We start from the raw sequence: 21,999 nt of genomic DNA, 5'->3' as shown, positions 1-21,999 counted from the left end.
TTGTCAGGAGGAGGTGGTCTGTGAGAAGGAAACACGACATTTGACAGTTATAAAATGTATATTTACACGTGTGATCACTTGACCCAGACTTCATTGCTTCTTTATAAAACGGTTTACAAGGAGGGATCTGGTTTATCTTGAGACCAGCAGAAGGTGTTGTGGTGTCAGGATCCAGTTGCAAAGCGCGCGGAACCAACAGTCTGGACTTCCCACTCCTGTGAAGAACGCATCTCATAAACGCTGTTTTTCCCCCCTCCTCCTTCTTGGCTAAACGTTTCCAACGCGAATTTATCTGTCAGTGCCTCAGTTTGAATAGAATCTATCTGGATGACGCATCTCACCGTTTCTTTACGTCTGAACGTCTCCAACGGATTTTACGCATACGGAGTCGGCGAAAGGCGAACGAGAAGCGCTCTGACTTTTTTTTTCTTTCTTTCTCGTCTTAATCAGAGACCAGCGGGTGTAAAACTTAAATCTCTCCAAGTTGGAAATCATTATTCTTGTCAACAGGTTGCCTTGTGCCAAAATGTTTGAAAGATTTCCTTGGCGGCGCGCTTGTCCCTCTCTTTCACCGTCAGGACTGTGGACTGTTTCTGCGCCGCGGGATTCAAAACTTGGATTATAACGGAGGAGAGCAACCTGTTACACATATATTTAAAGGGAGCCAATGCGGAGCAGAATATAAAGTTTGTTTTCAGTGAACGCGTATTTTGGCACAACACAGCACGCACCGAGTGGGGACGTAGCAATGCCGCGTCGGATCCTCGCGATCTTCCCACTGCTGCAGCTGCAGCTGCTGCTCCTGGCCCTGCTGCTGCCGGTTTGGTCGGTAGGGACGATCCGGGCTCGAAAGAAAGCCACCAGGACCCGGGCTTGTCTCGATCTGCCTGAGGAGATTTTGGAGCAGATGTTCGGACGGCTCTCGGTGGGAGTGATGAGCGCATTTCACCACGCCCTGCAGCTGGAGCCGCAGGACAAACTCAACCTGACATGCCCGAACGCCGCGCCGGCCCTGACCGACAGAAAGACCCGCCTCCCGGTCAACCTGCTCAGCGTGTCTCCCTGGGCCTACAGGTATGAGCAGGTGCATGTAATCTCTCTCTGATAGCTAGTTACTTTCAGACATGAAACGTTTTCTGATCAGATAACTCTTTTTGATTTATCGTTTAATTAGAAAAAGTTTAAAAACTCAGACTCAATTTCCTAAAAATATGTTTTAATGACCCGCGACCCTGAATTGAAAGCGGTATAGAAAATTAATGAATGTTTCAATTAATTGTTAAATTTAAAGTAAGGAAGTTTTACCAAATCAGAAATATAAAATATATTTGTAACTTCACAAAAAAAAAAAAAAAAAAAAAAGAAAAGAAAAAAAGATCGGGATTCGTTGTAGTATATTTGAGTATGGAATATATATATATATATATATATATATATATATATATATATACTTGCTGTATAAACTGCAGTAATTTTGAACAAAAACTGAACTTGCAAAAGTGGCCTTGCACATTGGTTGTCTTAATCTCAGTTTACACTGGACATTAACACAAATACCAGGGTTTTGTGAGGTTAAAAAGACCACAATAAATAATATCCCTCTTTTTTTTTATTGTGACCAAATCCTTAAAAAACGCAGTTGACGGGGGGGATTCACGGCATAACATGGAGTACAGTGAAGACAGTCATCATCGAAAAGCAGAGAAAATCTGGCATCATATAGCAGTGCCCAAGTAAAGAACTGGATGTCCACCAAAAATGTATGAAAAGATTAAATGAAAATGGGTCAAGGAGGCTGCCAGGTGACCTACAGCAACACTTCAGGGGCTGGAAAAATGGTTGTGTTCTACATGTGACAGCCATCTCCTGTATCCTCCATTTGTCTGGACGATGGGGTAGGGTTGCGAGACAGAAGCCTTTTCTGACAAAGAAAAACATACAGTTCTGTCTACAGTTTGCCCCAAAAAATGCATCAAGACAGCAAAAAGCATGTGGGAAAATGTTCTGGTCTGGTGAGACCAAGGCTGGACTTTTTGACCCCAGCTGCTAAAGATATGTTTGGTGAAAAAACAAAACACTAAACATTAACATCATTAAAGTAACACCACAGCCACAGAGAGGCATGGTGGTGGAAGTATCATGTTCTGAGGTTGCTTTTCTTCACCTGGAAATAAACTAGGGCTTTAATCACAGTGGATGGAATTATGAACACTTCCGAATACCAGCCAGTTTTGGATCAAAAACCTTCAAGCGTCTTAGTAAAAGCTAAAGCTGGAGTTGAATTTTTATCTTTAGCATACTAATGACCCAAAGGAGGAGACCTCAAAATCAACAAAAGGAAAGTTTCACCAGAAGATGATAGTTTTGGAATGTTTCATCCAGAATCAAGACCCAAATCTGAAGATGACTCCAGAGGGCTGTGCACAAGAGATTTCCTCACAATCTGACAGATTTGCAGCATGTTTGCATGGAAAAATAGGCAAATATTGCCAAGATGTCCCATGATGATAGACTCCCAAGAAGGAGCCTGTGATTAAATGAAAATGTGCATCAAGAAATTATTAGTGACGTACTACAACCAGCTTATTTTATTTTTTACCAAACAGGTTAGTTATTTAGTTGGATAGTACAGGCTATAGTTCACAATTAAATGGAAAATTATTTATTGTGGTTTACTTTAACATTACTAAAACCTAGCATTTCAATAGGGGTGTGAATACTTTTTATCTCCTTTATGTACATTTTTTGTCTGAAGACGAGAGAAATCATCTACTAAATTAATTTTTCAGGATCTCCTACAACCCAACCAGATATCCCCGCTACATCCCAGAGGCCTACTGCCTATGTAAGGGCTGCCTGATCAGACCGTACGGTGAGGAGAGCCACCAGTACCGCAGCACTCCGGTCTACGCTCCCTCTGTCATCCTCAAGAGAACGGGCTCCTGTGTCAGTGGACGCCACTCCTACTCAGAGATCTATATCTCCATTGCTGTGGGATGCACCTGTGTGCCACTCCTGGAGAAGGAGCGCGATAGTCAGAACAGCAACCAGAGCCTGCAGAGAAGAGAGCCCAAAGCCAGGCAGGTTTTCTCTGCACGCAAGAAAGCATGAAGGAAGGTTTTCTATACCTGACAGCATTGCAGCGGTGCTGTTTTTCCATTTAAGGAGATTTTTCACATGTAACTTTCCCTCAGTGGCTAAAGGCTGAATATCTGAAAGCATTCCTGAATCCAGACTTAACAGTCTACGGGCCACTGTCCTGCATGTTTTGTCTGCTTTAACACACCTGAATCAAATTATTGAGTCATTGTGCAGAACGAATGCAGCAAGCGGTTGGATCCATTTCATTTTAATCTGATGTGTTGGAGCAGGGCAGGATAGTGGCCTCCAAGGACCGGAGTCTGAGATCCCCGAGAACATTTAATTTGCTCCACTTTATTTTTTGTATTTCACGTTTCCTTTTATTGCTTAAACTTTCCAAAAATGTTTTCTGTACAGCTGTACATGTACACTGGTGCTTAGTAAATCTGACTCAATCTGCATGTTTTATTGGATCTGATCTGGAAAAAATGGTTATTTTTTTTTTTTAAAGGGAGAGAGATAAAGATTAAACCAAAAACTAAAGTCACAACAACAATATCTCAAGATGTAGCTCAGCCAAAAGGTGTTTTAATTTACTCTTGGACCAAGCTCTGCAAAGCAGTAAAGCATTGTAGTTTTATTTTCTCCAAGTTTAAGAAATATTTATTGCCACAACCCACTATTGTATTTGGGAGGAGACAGAAACCTCAGATATTTAAACCTCAGCACATTCGCTGTCTGCATAGCACATTACTTAAAAAAAAAAAAAAAACAAAAGCAGAGAATATGTATGTTTGTTAACTTTGCAACTCAGATTGTATAAAATCAAATGAAATGGACCAAATTTATAGAATGCATCACTTGCGAATGTTCTGATCAATGCTGCCACCTCCAGGTTTTCAAAAGGGTACAAACCTGAAACCAGGATTTATGTTATTCAGAAACCTTTTATAACATCCTATATTTATGACTACAGACTGTAATAATTGTTGGTGTTTAACTGCTTCCTCGTGTGGAATCAGATGACTTGTAAAAAGATGTCTGAATCTTTTTAAGTGTGCTGTCACCATTCTGGCTCTCTGAAGGGATCATAATCTGATTATATTAACATTTTAATATATTAAATATGACATTAGCATGACTTCATCTGTCATTTTTGTCATAATTACAAGATTTTACAAATATTTTCACAGGCTGAGAAGTACATGATGACTGAACTGAAGACCTCTGTCTTTAGAGGTATGAAATGGTCAAAATGTGAAATGCATTCACTGTAAACTGGGATCTTTTACGTTCAAATCTTCAACAAAAAAAATTCAAAGAAAATGCCATCGCAAGTTGGATTTCCTGCTCTGGTACTAGAGTAAGTCAAACCTCTTTTCAGCTCCTCTAATTCTTCACTTAAGAAAAATACTAATCCAATGCAGCAGAAATGTGTGTTTAAACCTTCCATTTTTAAAATACAACAGAAACAAAACAACAGATGTCTTATTTTGATGGAAAAATGTCCAAAATCCCAAATAAGGTAAATTCAACTTGGTAAAAAACAAACAATAAAAAGAAACCAGGAAATCATTTCACTGAAGCAGCTGCCTAATAACTGGTGCACACTTAACTAAATTTCCACATCTTATTGTGAAATTTCAGTTCTCTCATTTTACAAACTGTCCAAAATTAAATGATCTCCAGTCTTGTATTGCATATAAAAAGCGTCACATTTTATAATAATTCTAAATTATATATATATTAAAAAAAAAAAGGCTGATTATTTTTCTTTTGATCGACTTCATGACCAATGAAAACTGAGATTATCCAGCTTTGCTGCACTCCTCAGCAGCATATGACCAAAGCTGTAAAGCATCTCTGACATGCTGCCTATTTGTCTCGTTATCAAGACAACAGGCGGGAAGGATAGTTGACAAAACATCGGAACTCGTTGGACAAGTTTCTGTTGTGTTTGGGCAAAAAACAGCAGATTTTTACATCCAGCAGTTCTTTGGCAAGCTTCTCCATGATGGCTCCTGTAGAACAGACGGCAAATAAAAACAAGACATAAGCAGAGAAATAAAGTTGTTCCTGCTTATTTTTCTAATTTAAAGACAAACAATAAGGCCTATGTTAAAAACTGCATTATATATCATCCTTCAGAAAACAGATGCTGAAAAACTATGCAGAACAACGTGACGGCACTTCTCACCTGTGCATAGCAGTACTTTGCCTTTGCTCAGGTACTTGATGGTTGCGGCCACTTTGCTCAGACACTCCTCAGACAGGTAAGGCGGGTCGGCCAGGACGATGTCAAAACTCTGTGGAGCCACGTCAGAGGGAAGAGACAGCGGCTTGTTGTAGTCATAGAAGATGAATTCATCTCCATATGTGGCGAAGCGACGGTCGTACTCCAACACGACAGCAGACACCCGGTCTGAACCTTCCACCACGCCCTGCTTCAGCTTCTGGTACACACTGGGCGCGCTAAGACACGCTATCCTAAGGTGAAAGAAAATATTAAAACAGAGAAACATGCGAAGACATCTTTTCTATAGCTGCAAGAAGTAGAAATTATGTTGGTCATAACATTTCTTAATGCCACTTTCTTAGTTCTGCAGGATGTAGTTCTGTACTCCTAGTCTAGTCTATGGCAAAAAATATCCCAAGATGTATGGTTCTTTTAAGTTGTTCCCCATAAAATTGAGTCAGAGTGATGCAGTCTTTATTTTAAAGAACTAAAACTATTTGAGTAAATCTGACCCATGAATAAGTTCAAACAACTAGGGGGTATAAAGAATATTAGCTAAGTGAACAAATGGTTTTTAGCGAAAATTGTTGATCGCCTATGGTGATACAAAGGGGATTCCATGCAAATATCAGGTAAACTCAACTAATCAGGGATTACAATGTACAAAAATCCAACATAAAAGAACTCTCACCTGCTACATGTTAATAGCTGAGAGGCAACCAACATACTAGATGTTTGGGTGTAGTTGAGTAGTTTTACCTTCCTCCCTCTCCAGCTTCTCGTACCACCTCCTCTGCTAACTGTGCTGCAGTCTCGTCACTGTACCAGAACTGGCTCATCCGCTGACAGACACAAACAGCCACCCGTGCTAAATGCCTCATTATCTAACTTAAAAACACTGAATATTCGTAATTGATCAGTTTACTAATAAGGTAGAATGTCCAAAGCTATTTAACAGGATTGTGTGTTTTCATTAGAAATTATGGGATGATGACTATACACAAAAATACACATATCCAAAATAAATGTTCATGTTTGCAAGTGATATGGCAAGTTGAAGAATTTTTTTTTTTTTTTTTTTTTTTGCCAAAATATATTAAATAACAGGTACAAACTTCAGTAAACTTACCCAGTCCTCCTCTAAAGCTCCCACAGCAAACTGGTCTGACTGTGGCTGGTTGTGATCTGGACCAGTTCTGGTCTCACTGTAAAACTCCTGCAGGGCGGCCAGAGTGTGAGCGGACAGAGTAGGAACATCATCATCATCATTACTGTCGCTCATGGCTGGTGGAGCAGAGGAAGATTATTGGGAGGATGAAATCGGATCTTAAGAAATTATGCAGAGATTAACTTCTGGGGGAGTCCAACACCTGAAACTGAGAAGAAAAAAGTATTATGTGTTATTTAACAAAGACATGTTTTATTTAAGTTTTATATTTTAGAGAATCAAGTTTCATTGCAAGTTAAATAAGCTGCATAACCGAAGAATTCTACTGAGGGACAGAGGGTAGTCTGCAATATGATGGATGGATATGAAATAATAATGTAAGGCTGGAAATATTAAACTTTGGGGTTTAGTGGCAGCCTCAAAAAGAGATGACAGAAGATTGTTTACTGCAGATTTGCTCATACATATTTTTACCTTTTAAATCAACTTCCGCTTAGGTGAAAATGGCAAGTCTGTGCCCTTATTCCTTTATGTATCTTAATCCATGTCAAACTGCAAATATAAATTTAGCATGTATTATTTATATTGCACAGCTCCTTAAAGCATGGTTTTAAAAGTGGATAAAACTGTGTGGATTCAAACAAAAGCTACGAAGCAGCTTCGACACACGCTGGTGTCTATTTAAAGCTGTGCGCCTTGAGATTTTGGGAAAGAAAATGTCAACCTACCTGATTTAGAACGATAACCTTCCGAGGGTCCGCTGCTGCTGCTAACATGTGAGGAGTCGCAGGAAGATGACGTAAGCAAGAAATTACAGCCTCTGCGGAGGGAAAAACCGCCATACCAGTTTATAACAAACTATTTTTATTTTTTTTTATATTTGGGGAAAGGTTTCAAAAAGTGGTAAAAACCTTTATACAAAGGATGCAACAGCTCAGTGAAACTAACATGTGGCACAACCTTCAAAGTCTGGATAAAACGGGGAATTAAGACAGGGCTGCCCATCAAATCCGTTGTTATTTCTGTTGGTTACACAGGTCATGGCTGCGCACATAATAAAGAATCCATTTAAGGGCATAAATGCTATGGCAGACTATTTAAATTATCTCTACTAGCAGATGATACAGCCAGAGCATATTTTTAAAGGATAAATATGAAAGTAGGTAAAGCATAATTGTACTGATGAATGTTGTCAAACTGCTGAATCTTGAAGACGAAGTGGCCTTTGAGTCTCAGAGACTAAATGTTGCTCTGTAAAACGTAGGATCAGTCACTTTATTATTAAAGTAAATAAAAGACATTACAGCAGAAATGGCACATGAAAAGGAAACTGCAGAGGCCAGAACATTTTATACAATAACTTTATGTACACTTTTACACTTCATTTAACAAAACAGCCATCTACAATAATTGGGATAGTGCTCTGAACCAGGAGGATTCTGTCTCCAATGTAATGCTTCTGTGAGTGGCTCTGCTCCTTTTTATTTGGTTTGTTATTGCTGTCCTTCACTTCAAACAGTCTCTGCTGCAATCCAGTGTGTGGTGAAGAGTCTCACGGTGGATGTGCTGCTGTAGAAAAATACTACTGAGATTAACCTTCTAAACCTCAGAGGCCTGATCATCTCAGGCCTTCGTCTGTCTGAACCCTGGGGGGGAGGGGGCGTGAAACAAGAAATAAAACCCAAAAAAGGAAAAATCCATAACAAACTGCGAAGGTCAATTCGGCGAAAGTTGCTCCTTGTTTAGCTGAATTCGTATAATTTTTAACTCATTCACCCCACAGGCATATAAAAACATTTCAGTCGTCTTCTTTAATCTTTAAATGTACATTTCTGAAGGTTTCTGGTTGAAAACATCATAAATTCATATATATATTCTGAATTTTCATACAGACACCCTTTAATGAAGCACAATCTGGTTTTGGTTTTTCTGTTGTCACCATAAAAAAAAACTCCATCCTCTGCTGTGGGGTTTAACAACCTCAAAGACAGCCGGATTGGCCATCCACCTGTCGTCATGGCAATGTCTTGTGCATGCACGTTTGTGTACATCCATAGTACTTAGCCGATAACAGGCACAGTCATTGTTATCAGTTGATGTATGACATGATTCAATCATACACAAACACACAGAACAATCAACAAAACAAAGGCACTCTGGGAAGGACTGGGGTGACCCGTGAGAGTGTGTGTGTGTGTGTGTGTGTGTAAGTGTGTGTTTGTCCATGCTATGACAATACTGAAAAGAGGATAACAAAATTATCCCTCTGGTACAGTCAAATTACATCCAGAAGTTAAATAACGTTTTGTCCTCAATGTGTGTGTGTGTGTGTGTGCAATCCAAGAGACTCCTGTGGAGGAGGAAAAGAAGAGGAAAACACCAACTGCTGTTCCAACTTTCATTATGATGGTCAGTGGCCCTTTGCTTCAGCTTAACGGGGCAGGAACTGAGTCTGTCTGCTTAGCAGTTCAGTCTCCATGGTTACCACTACCACCATCAAGTCTGCAGATCATGCTTGAGGAGGAGAGGGACAGACCAATGTGACGGACTGGGGAGGGCTGGGGGGAGGCACAAACAAATAAGAGTTCCCAGGTGAAAATGGGGGTAAACACTGAGGCGAGAGATGGATCCCAGCAGGCGGAGAGCTCCTCTGAGGCTTCAAGCCGTCTCTTCCGCGCATAGTTCCAGGGTCGATGCAGAGGTCATCTTTGATTGGTTTCCTTTCAGAACGATGGGCGATTCGAGGTCGAGTTTGGTTCCAGTGGTTATTTCACGCAGAGCAGGCCACCCACGTTGGCCACAAACTCCTCCAGGCTCTTGAGGAAGGCGACCTTCTGCTTGCGGTCCATGGTGGGCGGCGTGCTGCTCGCCGTCAGCTTGTTGAAGGCGTCAGCCAGCCGCTGGTAGATGACGGCATCTCTCTGAGAGGAGAGCAAAGTCTCCACTAGCTCTGAGTACTCCGCCTGACAGAGGAAAACGGCAACACTTTGTTATTCACAAATTAGTAAGAAGAACTAGAATGTGTGAAGATGTCTCAGTTTGCTGGATTTCCAACCCTTTTCATTTACATGTAGAAGATCTGATTAGGAGAAGCTGAATACAAACGGTAAAAATAAAAAATACTTATGCTAAAGCACAGAGACTTGCAGCTAGTTTATTCACTTCAAACCTGCCAAACCTGAGAGATACTTTTAAGATATTTTACAGAGGAAAAGTCAACTTGGACAAATTAGTCATTAGTCATTCTGTGACTTTTAAATCTAATGTGAAACGTCTTGTATAAAAAGCTGTGGCTCAAACCTGCTGTCTACTTTAGAAGCAAAAACATTTCTATTTAAATGCAAAGATGAGACTTGTTGCTGCAACATTTGTGCCTACATTGGACTATGGAGACCTTTTTATATATGCATGCCCATGCTCAGGCATCGCACATGTTTGATTTGGTTTACCACCTCATCCTTACCACTACCGACTTTACTCCTGGGTTCTTGGCCTGAAAATCCTGAAGCCAAAATGCAGCTTTAAAGAATTCTAAGTGTGAGAAATGAAAAGTGGCCACTAGAGGGCTTCTGGTGTCATGAGCTGAAACCTTCTGCCTCTTGAGTTTCTGAGACTTTAAAGATTATTTTTTCACATTAAAACACGAGGATGAAATGGAAACTGAACTTCTTTTAATAGTTATCTTGCTGCCTAATAGACTGCAAAATAACATTGTTTATTTAGAAGGAAAATGTTCAGTCTGTATGACCAACTATCAGCAGATACATGCATCTCAATATAACATTTTAATAGACACTTCACAGTACATCTGACTTTGAATGGCTCAGATTGGATAAACTGAATACCTCCAGACTTATGATGGGAGCATCCTTGTGTTAGTTACTCACCTGATGCAGGCACACGAGTGTGTAGAGGGCTTCTCCTGCTGCCACCGTCATCTCTGTGTTGTGTTTCTGCAGGACCAGCATGTCAAACACCAACTGGAGGCAAACAAAGGTGGTAACATGAAACGAAAAACACACCTACCCACATCTCCAGATCAACAATAAACATTTTTATTAACATTTCCATGTATGCCTTTCTTACAACTGCTTTCTGAAGTGTTTTGTTTGTGTCGCTTCTATGAAGACAACAGGTGGGTCATACCTTGAGGAAGTGCCGGGTGGCTATGAAGAGGGGAGAGTCCTTCTCCTGGTTTTTGGCGCACTGTTCAGCCAGAGGAGACAGAGCCTCCAGACACAGCTGACTTATTTCTGAGGTCATCCTAAAAATAGATGTTAAGGAGCCACAATGCACAAAAAGTACTCATTATCTATGTCAGCATTCTCTCCCACAGCTGCAACAAACCAACAGCTCTATCATTGGATAATACTTCAAGTCTTGTGAAATATGTCTAGTTCTGATTTCATCGTTCATATTTCAATTGATTGCAAACACTGGAATTATTAACGCAGCGTGCTTTCATTCATTGTTTCATTGATTTTCTGCCTTCTCTGCTCTTAAGCCTGAGGCACATTTCTCAACAATATCCTCTTTAATATTCACAGGAAGTAGAGATTTATTCCTGAAGAGGAAGCCAAGTTTAACCAGAGAAAACGGAGCAGGTTTGTCACCTTGAAACAAAAAAGGTGTCAGATTTTTTTTCATGTCAAGACTTGGAACACATTTGTGGTAGCAAAAAAAGTGAAAATCATTTTCATCATGGTTAGTAAAATGGAAATTTGACCACATGAGACTCAATCTGGTTACAGCTAGCTGAGTACTGAAGCTGCAGCCTGCAGTTTATTTTTTAGTTCCTAGACGCATCATTCCTTGATGCGTGTGAAAATTTTGTGATAACTAAAGCAAAAAACAATAACTTAATTGTTTTGAAAAATTTAGGTAAATTCTAAGAGTTTGCTGCACTATTTTTACAAGTAAAGCAGAAGCAGTGAGCGGAGGGAAAAAAAAAGAGCTAATCGGGATTTTAGATAAATTAATGGTTAAAATCAAAACAAAAAAGCCAGTGAGAGTAGTACACTGATTTCATCTGCAATCATATCAGTATAGAACACAGTGGGAGGATACGAGGTCATTCCCAGCTCTAGCGAGAACATGAGGCTCTTGAAGAGGTCTTCAGGCAGCTGTGGGATCTTTTCTGGAAAGATCTCACAGATGAAGGTGATGAGCTTGTAGTACTGGTTACACAGAGAGGGGAACTGGAAAATAATGAGGTCAGGGTCAGCTTCAAATATCACTGCACTGCTTCCGAGTTGAAGCTCCAACTTTGTTTAAACAAAGAAAAAAAACACCCCCACTGCATCGTTTTACCTTGAGCAAGTCCTGAGACATGAGTGGAAGAACAATATTGACTCCGTAGAGAACAACATCTGCTGCTGAAACCGTGCGATTGGACGCCGGTGTTCCCTGGTCTTGGTTTCGAAAAACCTCGTCTTGAACACAAAGTAGTTTGGGGTCGAGTTTAGTCTCAGGTAACTATGGGTTCATCTTCTTATGTAATAATTAGAAAGAAAACCTCTGGAAAACTCACCAGTGTCGCTAAAGTCAATGAACTCTTTGGACAGCAGGTTTGTGAGTAGCTCCATGATGAGCAGCAGGTCTTGGTACTGGTCCTCCTCGGCGGTGGCGTCGCTTCGCTTTCGGCTCTGGTTGTTTTTAGAGTAGACCTGGAGCAGGGTTAGACATGCCTCGTAGAGCTTCATGGACTTGGTCTGAAAACACACAAGAAATATGTTTTCTTCTCAAATCTTTCCTCAGATCTGCTGGTATCCAACATCAGACAGCTTTAACCTCGCAAGACTGAGAAAGGTTTGAGGACATATTCAATTTTTCTATAAATCCTCTGGTTTTGGAGGCTAAAGTTTTAATTAAAACGAGAGAAAAAAATCGTGATCTGAGGAGAATGACTTGGCTTTTACACACATTCTTACAGCTTTTCCAGACAGATTATTATCAGATTTTATGTCTGATTACTGAGAAATTCAACTGCATTTTTTTATTCATAAAAAACAATGTTCTTGTATCTTCATTACTACTTAACACTGTTAATCTGTGTTATCTTGAAACAAGACGGCTAAAAGGAAATGATGAGAGGTGCAAGCCTAAAAGGCAAATCAGTGTATTTTTTGCTTTTCCCCTCATGTTTTACAAATTTAATGTCTTTACAACAATTAAAGATGATTACTTCTTGTTGCTATGCTGAGAGCAGCAGTCATTATTGGTGAAAAGAATCATGAATATCTGTTTAATGTCTTAAACATTTAAGATGCCGCTCTCACCTCTCCCAAGTAGCAGATCTGCTTGTGAGCCACTTCCACAAAAACCTCAATGATCAGGTTGATTGTCTCCGGTGTGTTGCTGTAAACCTAGAAGAGAAAAACATCAGTCATTACTGATCAGATTAAATTGTAACTTCATCTTGGAAAAATCCATTATATGAGTTTTACTGGAGACATTTTAAGGTTATTTTTAGATCTGAAGAGATGGATAAAGGCCTAATTTTCAATTATACACTTTAAAACTGATCAGTCCATGAATCATCCCCTCTTGATTTACACAGAAGCTACAGCTTAAGGACTTTGTTAAATCTTTCCTGTTTGTTCTTACCTCCATGAGGCCGATGCAGCTGGACAGGAAGTCCATGAGGAAAGAGAAGAGCGAGACAACGTTGTCCATCTGCGTTGCCTCTGCGATGCCGCATAGCGCCTCCAGCGTGGCAACGATTTCCTGTTTGACAGCCTCCTCCTGGCTGATCTGAGCGAAGTTTTCCTGGTTGATGAGGTTGAGAAAACGCTGCTGGAGAGGGTGAAGCACCTGGTAGGACATGCAGAGAAGAGACAGTTACAAACACAGGCAAAAACTGGGGATGTCAGGCTTTAATATAGTCGCTGAAGTATATTCATGTTACTTGTGATGCCTGATGACCAAGAAAGAACTGGGTTGGTTCACGTTTGTGCACCAGTTTTATCTGGAAATCAGTTTTTGTGCAGGATGGGACACACTTCAACACTTAAGTTAGAGAAATAAATATGATATGTATGTGTGTATTAATAAGTAATTGGAATACACACTAAACATTTTAAACACTGCATAAGTTTGCCTTCATAAGTAGTTTCTAACTTTATTTTGCAACTAATAACCAATTTAATTTTGACTTTATGCAGTGAAAAAGCAGTTAAATATATCTAATATGAATAAAAACAAGGGGTTGCACAATATTAAATATGCAGCACTGTCTATGATTATTGTGGGGCTTTCAATATATAATCAAATACTTCAAAATACATTTCTAAGCTCAGACATATTAACAAAGGCTGTATTCCTCCTCTGAACCAATGCATGCTGGCCAGTTGTAGAACATGCACAAAAACAGGAATTCCTTTAAATGGAGTGCAGCTCACACACACCAGTCTTTCTCCCATTTCAAGTTAAAATGTTTTAAAAGTCTTGTATTTATATTACACGTTAATTAGGTGAAGATGAATGCATCAGATCAGATGTAATATATGTAATCAACAGGGTAAAGTAATTCCTTGATGTGTTTAATCAGTCTGCTCGCTCCTTTTCCTCCTCACACAATCCATCCATGTTCAGACTCAACAGCTGTAGAAACCAGCAGCTGCTGTCTCACTCGTACACTCCCCGTAATTACTCTGGAGTCATTGTGGCTTTGCACCCCCATTTACTACTGTCAGCTTATTAGAACCAAAGACCATCAGGATCAGGATGAGGATCGTGTTATACACACTCAAGGAGTGAATAATATCGATGGCGTCCATCAGGCCTCATCCTTGTATCAGACTGGGGAGTTCCATACGTCTGAACTAACTAGTTTTATGAAGGTAAAGACCAAAAGCAATGCCAACAAAATCTACAGAAAATCAGCTGCATCAGATTTTTGTCTGACTGAAAATGCAGAATATCTCAAACATCAAATTACTTCCAGCATTAAATCCTCATATTAAAAAAAAGTCAGTGTTAGAGAATATTTGCCTTTTTTTCTTACTGTCAAACAATCAATAAGTCATGAATAAAAGGAGTAATTTTAGCTCTTGCTCATTACTGTACCTCTGCCCAGTACTGCTGTTTGGTGTCTGAGTCCATGTGTGCGAAGCCTCCCAGAACCAGAGCTTTCATCAGAGATCTCTGCACGGAGCTGGACAGCAGGTGGAGCGGCGGGCTGCGGCTTGCAAACTGCTTTGCCAGGCTCCACCAGCTCTCGCACTGCACCACGATGTTCGCCCTGAACGGACAGAGTAGCAGTGTGAGTCAGTCTGCAGTGTCGCAGCATGCCCTAAAACCTGCTTTCACTGGGTTTTTTCTGTTGTTGCAGAACTTCATAAATTCAATTTAGTTTGGCAACGTATATAAATGAACAGTTTGAAAAGATATATCTATATTTTTAATAACAATGCTGCTTTTATTTGTTCATAAAAACCTTTAGGAGATGCAACATGAGTTGCATCCAGACAAAAAAAAAAAAAAAAACTTTTAAAACTGTGTTATATAGAGTCAAAAGATATTAGGGTTAAAATCCTTAAGAAAAAAACCATGAAAACTTCATTTTAATTTAATAAATGTCAGCAAAAAGTCACATTTGTGCAGCTGCAACGAGAGAACTGATAAGTTAATAATGCCTCCACCTCCTCCCTCACCTCTCCCTCTTCTCTACCAGTGTCACCAGCAGCTCCACAGTGTCGTTGGCTAGCTCCGTCTCCGAGCTCCACACTGACAGGTTGTTAATCACTTTCTCCAGAAGATATCCCACAATCCACTGGGCACCTTCTGTATCTGCACCAAAAGCCGTGCTGAGGGGGATACTGATCTGAGGAGTGGCAGGGCAGAAAAAAAACAAAACAAAACAATACAAAGAAACATCAGGAAGGCGTCTGGGCGTTAAAAAGGAAACAAAGTAAATTGCATCTCATGTAACATGCTGAGGCAGCTCTGGGGAAGTTCATACCTGCTCATAGAGCTTTTCATCCACCAGCAGGTACGTCTTGGCCCATCGCCGGAGGAACCACACAATGTCTTTTCCCATCTGTGGACTCAGCAGCTCCGTCAAGCTTGCTCTGGTCGCCCTGGATTCTACTTCTGACGTCCTTAAAACTGCCGACAGCAACCTGTGGCAGAAAAACCCGGGAGTGTTACGGAAGGGCCGGAAACGAAAGCTGAGATCCATGATTCAGTGTTAAAACACAAAATCATGATAAGATTCTGGTATAAACTTTAAGTCGATTTTGTTACACTTCTTTCCTGAAACAAAGGTTTTTCACTTCATCCAAAATATCAGGTTGTTTTTCCCTAAATAGGACCAGTTTGAGGTAATGTCTTCAAATGTCTTCAGATGTTTATAACAAGGTGTGTATAACTAAGCATAATTAGACTAAGTCCACCAGCGCAGGCATAAAGCACATTAATGGTGCCATCGGGAGTGTGAGGAGGCTGATCTCACTTTTCAAAATGAGCCAACAAATAACCCGGCCAAGATATTTTTAGTAAATTTAAGACTTTGATCACCACACTGTAACTTTTTATTTTAAAGTTTAAGTAGCAATGACTGTCACAGTCCTCCATATAAAAAAGAAGCCCTAAATTACATCATAAAAACAAAATATCCATCCTTTGGTTGTTGTAGACAACACACATATACATCACAAGTTTTATTATGGAACAACAGAGTATAATCTATCTTTATTCTATCAACATGCCAAAGGAACACACACAGTTCTCTTTGCTTTAAGTGCTTGCATGTTTATGATGACTGTCTCAAGTATCCTGCATGTGCTAGAGTGTTGGTAGTACACATGAAATAACGCTATGCCAAGTCAAAAGGTACTACGGAGGTGGCTGGTAGAGGCAGTGTAGGGGTAAATGTAAACAGATATTTGACCATCTATAGTAATGGAGCTGTTGCATTTACTGCTGAGGTTTTAACATCAAATACTAACCCTCTTAACTCTCCCCATTTTAGTAGCTGATATCCTGTAAAAGGTGACAGTTTTATATGTTTGAATTTGCAGGGTGAATCCTTCAGTAAAAAGCATATTACACAGGCTAGAGTGTGAACAATCATTCAGAAGGCAGAGCCAGCTGTCTTGTGTATGGACTGTTTAAACGTTTAATAATGTAAAATCTTGAATCTGAATATTTAAATCAGGTGCAGATTAGAAGAAGCTACAATAAAATGATGTGGAAACCTTACAATAGCCACAGTAAGCAAATGCAATAATAAACAACCAAATCTTAACAGTTATCATCTTGCTGTTCGTGTGTGTGTGCCTCACCAACTCGGGCCCACACACAGTTTATAAAAGGACAGAGACAGAGGGCTTAAAGCAGCTTACAGGAACGTCTATCTAACCGGACCACAGCGCAGTTTCACATTGTTTGCAGAAAACAAAACCGTGATGACATTTGCAGGGCTGGGGTCGGCCATCCGCTATTAGGAAACTCGATGCTATTGGCCACTCGCCTCTGCAATCCTCTGTCGTCGCTGTCATCCCCTCACACACATAAACACACACTCCTCTACATAATGAACAATCTAGAAAACACAGCAGCACAATGACCTTCAACAGACAATATCAGGGGCTGTTGTGGCAGTCTATTGTCGTCAGTGATTATCAAAATTCGGTGCGGCTGCCAGAACAGCACAAGGTTCCTCATGCTGCAGGCCGCACAGCTAATTGTTGAAAAATAAACCCGATCTGGTACCAACAACTAGAGTTACACTTGGCATGCTCGCCTCAATTTAATTAGGAGTATATATTTGGTGCCATTATGGTGTCAGGAATATCTCTGGGTTATTTCTTTGTGGAGCATGTGTGTGAGAACAATTTCTAATAACAATAACGGAATTGATTACAACGGTAAAAAAAAAAAAAAATCACTTTGAGAAAATTATTTCCAGATACGTAACCTGATTTATAGGGCTTATGAGATTAAGTTGGATACTAGTTGCATACATTTCACACTAGACTTAAGATGTATGTTTTTAAAGAATTAGGGAAAATCCTCTCATTTTGTCCAGCATGTTTTTTTTTTATGTCAAAATGCATTATGGGTAGAAGTGATGTGAAATGGCTGGACGCTGGAACAACTCCTCGCTCTGGACCTTACAGTGAGATGAAAACCCAAAACGATCTGAAGTCATGGCTGAAAAAACCACAGATAAGAGCTTGTAAGGTGACAAAGGAGTGTAGCGAGTACTTAGATGGTCCACTACTGACCTCGTTCCTGGCAGACGTTATATAGTAAGACAAGTTTAAGTGTATTAATGAGAGCTGTATTCCTCTTTGAGGATGTCCAACAACTAACCAAGTCAAAAACATCCCTCATAAATACAGCTGAGATTAACACCATATATGTCAGGTGTCATATTGCCATCAATATTGCATATTGTATGTTTCCTTAATATCATGCAGCTCTTCTCTGAATGTTTTTGAAGGACACATTTCTGTTTCTTGTCCTTAATGTAGTTTATATGCAGAGCCTTTGCCTTGTAATAACAGTAGTGACAGCTTTATGAAGCTGTTTTATCATATGTGTGCATGTTTGAAGGATGGTAAAGAGTTTGTCATGCACAGCAGAATGCATCACAAGCTGCACTAAAACCACATTAAACTATAACTGCACTTAGTGTGACTGTGTTTTACTGGCCGCACATTCGGACAGTGTTGCTGTGTGGATACATGGAAGCTAAACTTTCTTTAGATTTATGGGACAATAACTAAGACTACACTTGGAAGTTAAGCTAGCTCTGGACGGTGACAGAATCTATTCTGGGAGAGTTTTATGGGGAGCCAACTGTTTGGTGAGACAAACTGTCACAACAAAGGACTCTTGGGCTCAAAGAAGAGCCATCTGTTCCAATACGACGATCTATACAATTGCACTTAGGTGGGGGTGGTATCTTGACTTATTGGTATTATTAAGAGTCTAAAATAGATTTAAAGCCTCTGCTGCATAGTCTTTAAAGCAAGCTTGGCATAATCTGAGACCTAAAAGTTTTGTGCGTACACAATGTGGGATTTACAATTTATAAAGACAGCATTCTCAGTCAAATACCCAAAACTCTGCAAAGATTAAATGAAATCTGCAGCACATTTTCACAATTCAGCTTCATGCTGACTAATTATAGTCAATAAGCTACTTCAAGGGTTTTTTAGCCTATTTAAAAATCATGCAACATGCGTGCCTCTCCTTGCTTCAATTTCAAGCCAGGGGATGGAAATTTTGCATAATCATTTTCAAGATACAGATGAACAGTTAATAAAAGAAATACAGATGAACAAAAGTAAATGATAGGGATCAATTTTGAAGGTTTAACCTTTTTTTACATTTATATATTGAGAAATAAAGGTTCTAACTGAACAGTTTTCTAAAAAATGTTTTTTTTTTTTTTTTACCTGGAGGCTGTTTTAAAAGAAGCTGCAGGACATTGTGTGTTAAAACAAAAAAGTTTACACTTTAAGCTGTTATTTCTGAAATTTAAAATCAGTAAATAATTGTGAGGGAAAAAGTTTTTGATGACCAAAAAAGTTTTCTTATTTGATGATTACAGGTGATATAAATTAAATGAAAAAAGAAAAGCATTGGGTGTCACAGTACAGCCGCACCATCTAAATTAGAGCCAAACTCAAGCTGAAACCCAACTTTCAGCCCTTTAAGCAGCTCTTAACTCTTCTCCATCTCAGGGAAAATGAAGCAATGTGGAGTTGAGTGTTATTCTTCACTTTGTGAGAGCCTTTTCAGCTTTTAAAAACATGGTTTATTCAGTTTCCCCATTCTGCATACCCCACATACACATGCTGCCGGACCAGCTGCCACACACATGACCACCAAAGTCTCTCTGGCAAGAATGTCATTTCTTTACACAGCAGAGAGTTGTTTGTTGCTTTATTAATAATTAAAATACCACCTATGTAACTCTCCACTGCTTCTGAAGTCACCTGATTAGACTCTCCTCTTTTACTATAACCAAGTTCAGCTTTAAAGTTCGGTCTCTGGAAAACTGTCAACATGAAAATTTCACAAATCTACCATTTACGTTCAGTCAATTAATCTTTTTCATTAGGTCACTATATTAGCAGTTAAACCAGAATATCCAGGTAAAATAACCGTATTCACCACACATTATAAAGACAAAAGTGAGCCAGGAGTCTTTTTCTCCACATAAAGCTCAAACAACGACTGAGACATACCTGATGACGGAGTCTGTGCGGTTGCAGCCCGGTATGGAGGAGGCCTTTTCCCCCGGTGACCCGAGGATCTGCAGTGTTGTATTTATATCCACTTCTGTTGAGTGTTTGATGGAGAACTCCATCACCTCTGAGGGGATCAGCGGGGTTTCACCCTGAGGATCATCTGCTAGTAGATAACCTGCAGAGAGAAAAGATGTGTCATGTTGAAGCCGGCTTGCATGACTGATTTAAGTTTTCACAAAGTTTTCAATGCAAAAAAGGAGATAATCCTTATAGTTGTATTCTGATGGAGCAGACATGAATTAAATATTTACACATTTTTAAGAAATACAACAGTGTCAAGGAAAAAAAATCTGTTTTTACTGTGTCTATTTTCTTTGTCATCTGTCATGATAACATTTGTGTCCAGAGCAGATGAAATTCAACATTTCTCAACAGCTGCGTATCACTTCTGTTAATACTTTTTAGCCATTAAATGCACCCTTTTAAGTTTTATTGTAACCAACCATCTAAAAATTAAATTACGAGGCGTCTTCTTGGAGGAGTGGCACACTCGGCTTAAAAAGTAAAATAGTAATAGAGAGAAATCCACTACGCTGTTTTGCATGGCTTTAATGATGCCGACAATATTTTATCATGTAAAGCCACAGAAATGGGTGGTTAACTTGCTCTGTCTTACTGCCTTTATTTGTGACCAAAAGTCAAATAAACTTGACTGGAAAAGTAATTTGTGAGCACAATAAAAGAGTCACTTCTTTTGTTTTTGAAAGTCACGACTTGCCTTCAGTGCTGCATCTGCATTTAATTTTAATTTATGTGAACTGTTTGTGGAAAATGAAACAGAATTCTTTGCAGAGAAACTGCTGAAAGTCTAGCATAAATGTTTTTAATTAGATCTTAAACTTAATAAAAGTTCAAACAAAAGACAAAATATGCACAGGGCTCTAGAGTGAAACCAAAAATGGGTGAAGTGCAACTAACTTTTTTTTTTGGTGGCACAAGGTGCACCAAACATTTCACAGGTCTAAGTAAAACACTTTATTATCGCTCTGAATGTATGTCTGCATATATTGTGTTCATTCCCTCCTTACCCAACCTCACAGAAAATTACTACCAGAATAAAAAAGCTAAGAGAAGGTGTGGGTCTTCAACTTTTATTGGCTCTGATCTGTTTTTGGCGCAACACCGGAGCAGGAGAAATACTCCACCTGATCCTCGCTGGACCACGAGCATTTCTAGCTTCACCTCACAGCCAGAGTTTTAAAAAACTTTTCACCTGGTTGCCGTGTTTTTATGATGCGTGCTCTCTGTCCGCTGAAAGAAGTGTGTTCACCTGTGGGTGTGCGCTTGTGTTTCGCATCAGGGTGGGACAGAGCAGCTATGACATGCCGTCATGTAAATCACATCATAACATCATACCGATTAGTTTTTAATAACAGACAGTATTAACTGCTCTAGAGGAAAGGGGACCTGAAATGACTTCTGTTGTTCTACCAATATCATGGTAGGGGAAACACTGTAGTATAAGTGGCTGCCGCATATTTAAATAAAAAAAAAACCTGAATAACAAAATCCCTGGATGTTTCTGGCTGTTTGAACAGCCAAAAACATGGTATGTAATAAAGCCAAAGAGGAGCTGCATTTCACAGAATTCAAGTCCAAGTAGATAAATATGAAAAAGACGTGAATCCAAAGGAGGGAAATTTGTCAGAAGCAGCACAGCCTCATGAGTTATTTCAGAGTTTGAAATGTTTACTTTGATTTAGTTCAGTGAAGCTAGAACTTTTTTTTTTAAAAGATTTTTTTCCAACTTAACATTCATGCTTCAAATAAAGACAAAACATTTCTTTAAACCTCATTATTGTTCACAATAATTTAAATAACCAGCAATGTCTGTTTTTTTGTAATAATCAAAAGACAATCATTAAAATGTACTAAAATAAGCTGCTAAGAGTGACACTGTAAAAATTAGGGTGCACCTAATTTTTTTTTGCTGGTACACCCAAATTAAAAAGTTTGGTGCACCCGTGCAACCAATGCAAAAAGTTAGACTGGAGCCCTGATGCATAACAGCAAATTTAGCTGGTTAAATAATCCCAGCTGTCCCAGTCTGCCTTTTAAGTTTTCCATTTAGCTGCTGACCTGAGACCAGAATGAGCCAGTGGATGTCCTCATAGAGGTCGTCCAGGACTTTACGATCCACTGATCCCAGGTCAGATGAGGCCATGAGATGCTGCTGGGTGCGCTGGAGTTGGCCATGCAGTCTGTTCACCCGATCCTCCAGCAGGCTGCAGTGTGATTGGAGGGGG

At 39.6% G+C, this 21,999-nt stretch overlaps 3 protein-coding genes across 6 annotated transcripts in view; 1 reads left to right on the top strand and 2 right to left on the bottom strand.

Annotated features, from left to right (window-relative positions):
* Positions 1 to 141: 141 nt before the first annotated feature.
* On the top strand, positions 142 to 3,920 carry il17d (interleukin 17d). Its single transcript, XM_042002544.1, has 2 exons — positions 142 to 1,074; positions 2,790 to 3,920. Exons 1-2 carry the CDS (start codon positions 749 to 751, stop codon positions 3,109 to 3,111), a joined length of 648 nt encoding a protein of 215 aa, XP_041858478.1. The 5' UTR covers positions 142 to 748; the 3' UTR covers positions 3,112 to 3,920.
* Positions 3,921 to 4,180: 260 nt separating this feature from the next.
* Positions 4,181 to 7,296, bottom strand: eef1akmt1 (EEF1A lysine methyltransferase 1). Of its 4 annotated transcripts, none has more exons than XM_042002540.1 (7): positions 7,214 to 7,280; positions 6,960 to 7,037; positions 6,657 to 6,693; positions 6,447 to 6,604; positions 6,077 to 6,159; positions 5,279 to 5,568; positions 4,181 to 5,102 (listed from the first exon to the last, which is right to left on the bottom strand). In XM_042002540.1, the coding sequence occupies exons 4-7, from the start codon at positions 6,597 to 6,599 to the stop codon at positions 4,972 to 4,974; spliced, it is 657 nt and encodes a 218-aa protein (XP_041858474.1). In that variant the 5' UTR covers positions 6,600 to 6,604; positions 6,657 to 6,693; positions 6,960 to 7,037; positions 7,214 to 7,280; the 3' UTR covers positions 4,181 to 4,971. The 4 variants fall into 4 exon arrangements, with proteins under 4 accessions (XP_041858474.1, XP_041858475.1, XP_041858476.1 ...); XM_042002541.1 differs by lacking the exon at positions 7,214 to 7,280 and adding an exon at positions 6,812 to 6,829 and having other exon boundaries at positions 6,960 to 7,188; XM_042002542.1 differs by lacking the exon at positions 6,960 to 7,037 and having other exon boundaries at positions 7,214 to 7,296.
* Positions 7,297 to 7,832: 536 nt separating this feature from the next.
* The window catches only part of xpo4 (exportin 4), a 61,497-nt gene continuing 47,330 nt past the window's right edge, over positions 7,833 to 21,999 (bottom strand). Inside the window, exons 12-24 of the mRNA XM_042001946.1 lie at positions 21,833 to 21,978; positions 19,691 to 19,868; positions 15,448 to 15,607; positions 15,140 to 15,309; positions 14,553 to 14,727; positions 13,092 to 13,298; positions 12,764 to 12,850; positions 12,016 to 12,196; positions 11,796 to 11,917; positions 11,553 to 11,683; positions 10,632 to 10,749; positions 10,373 to 10,465; positions 7,833 to 9,448 (exon numbers count right to left, since the gene is read on the bottom strand). Coding sequence (XP_041857880.1) covers positions 9,251 to 9,448; positions 10,373 to 10,465; positions 10,632 to 10,749; positions 11,553 to 11,683; positions 11,796 to 11,917; positions 12,016 to 12,196; positions 12,764 to 12,850; positions 13,092 to 13,298; positions 14,553 to 14,727; positions 15,140 to 15,309; positions 15,448 to 15,607; positions 19,691 to 19,868; positions 21,833 to 21,978 — 1,966 coding nt within the window. The 3' untranslated portion in view covers positions 7,833 to 9,250. The remainder of the gene's footprint in view (positions 9,449 to 10,372; positions 10,466 to 10,631; positions 10,750 to 11,552; positions 11,684 to 11,795; positions 11,918 to 12,015; positions 12,197 to 12,763; positions 12,851 to 13,091; positions 13,299 to 14,552; positions 14,728 to 15,139; positions 15,310 to 15,447; positions 15,608 to 19,690; positions 19,869 to 21,832; positions 21,979 to 21,999) is intronic.

The sequence above is a fragment of the Melanotaenia boesemani genome, chromosome 12 (genome assembly GCF_017639745.1).
Source record: "Melanotaenia boesemani isolate fMelBoe1 chromosome 12, fMelBoe1.pri, whole genome shotgun sequence".
NCBI lineage: Eukaryota > Metazoa > Chordata > Actinopteri > Atheriniformes > Melanotaeniidae > Melanotaenia > Melanotaenia boesemani.
The sequence above is the reverse complement of the archived record's forward strand: the minus strand, read 5'-3'. Positions and strand labels throughout refer to the sequence as shown.

Bases quoted from the DNA above. Each gene is read 5' to 3' on its own strand.
- il17d (XM_042002544.1), top strand. From the start codon at position 749: ATGCCGCGTCGGATCCTCGCGATCTTCCCACTGCTGCAGCTGCAGCTG. The intron at 1,075-2,789 runs GTATGAGCAGGT...TTAATTTTTCAG, and splicing joins GTGTCTCCCTGGGCCTACAG to GATCTCCTACAACCCAACCA.
- eef1akmt1 (XM_042002542.1), bottom strand. From the start codon at position 6,599: ATGAGCGACAGTAATGATGATGATGATGTTCCTACTCTGTCCGCTCAC. The intron at 6,160-6,446 runs GTAAGTTTACTG...TGTGTCTGTCAG, and splicing joins GAGCTTTAGAGGAGGACTGG to CGGATGAGCCAGTTCTGGTA. The intron at 5,569-6,076 runs GTAAAACTACTC...CTTTCACCTTAG, and splicing joins GAAGCTGGAGAGGGAGGAAG to GATAGCGTGTCTTAGCGCGC.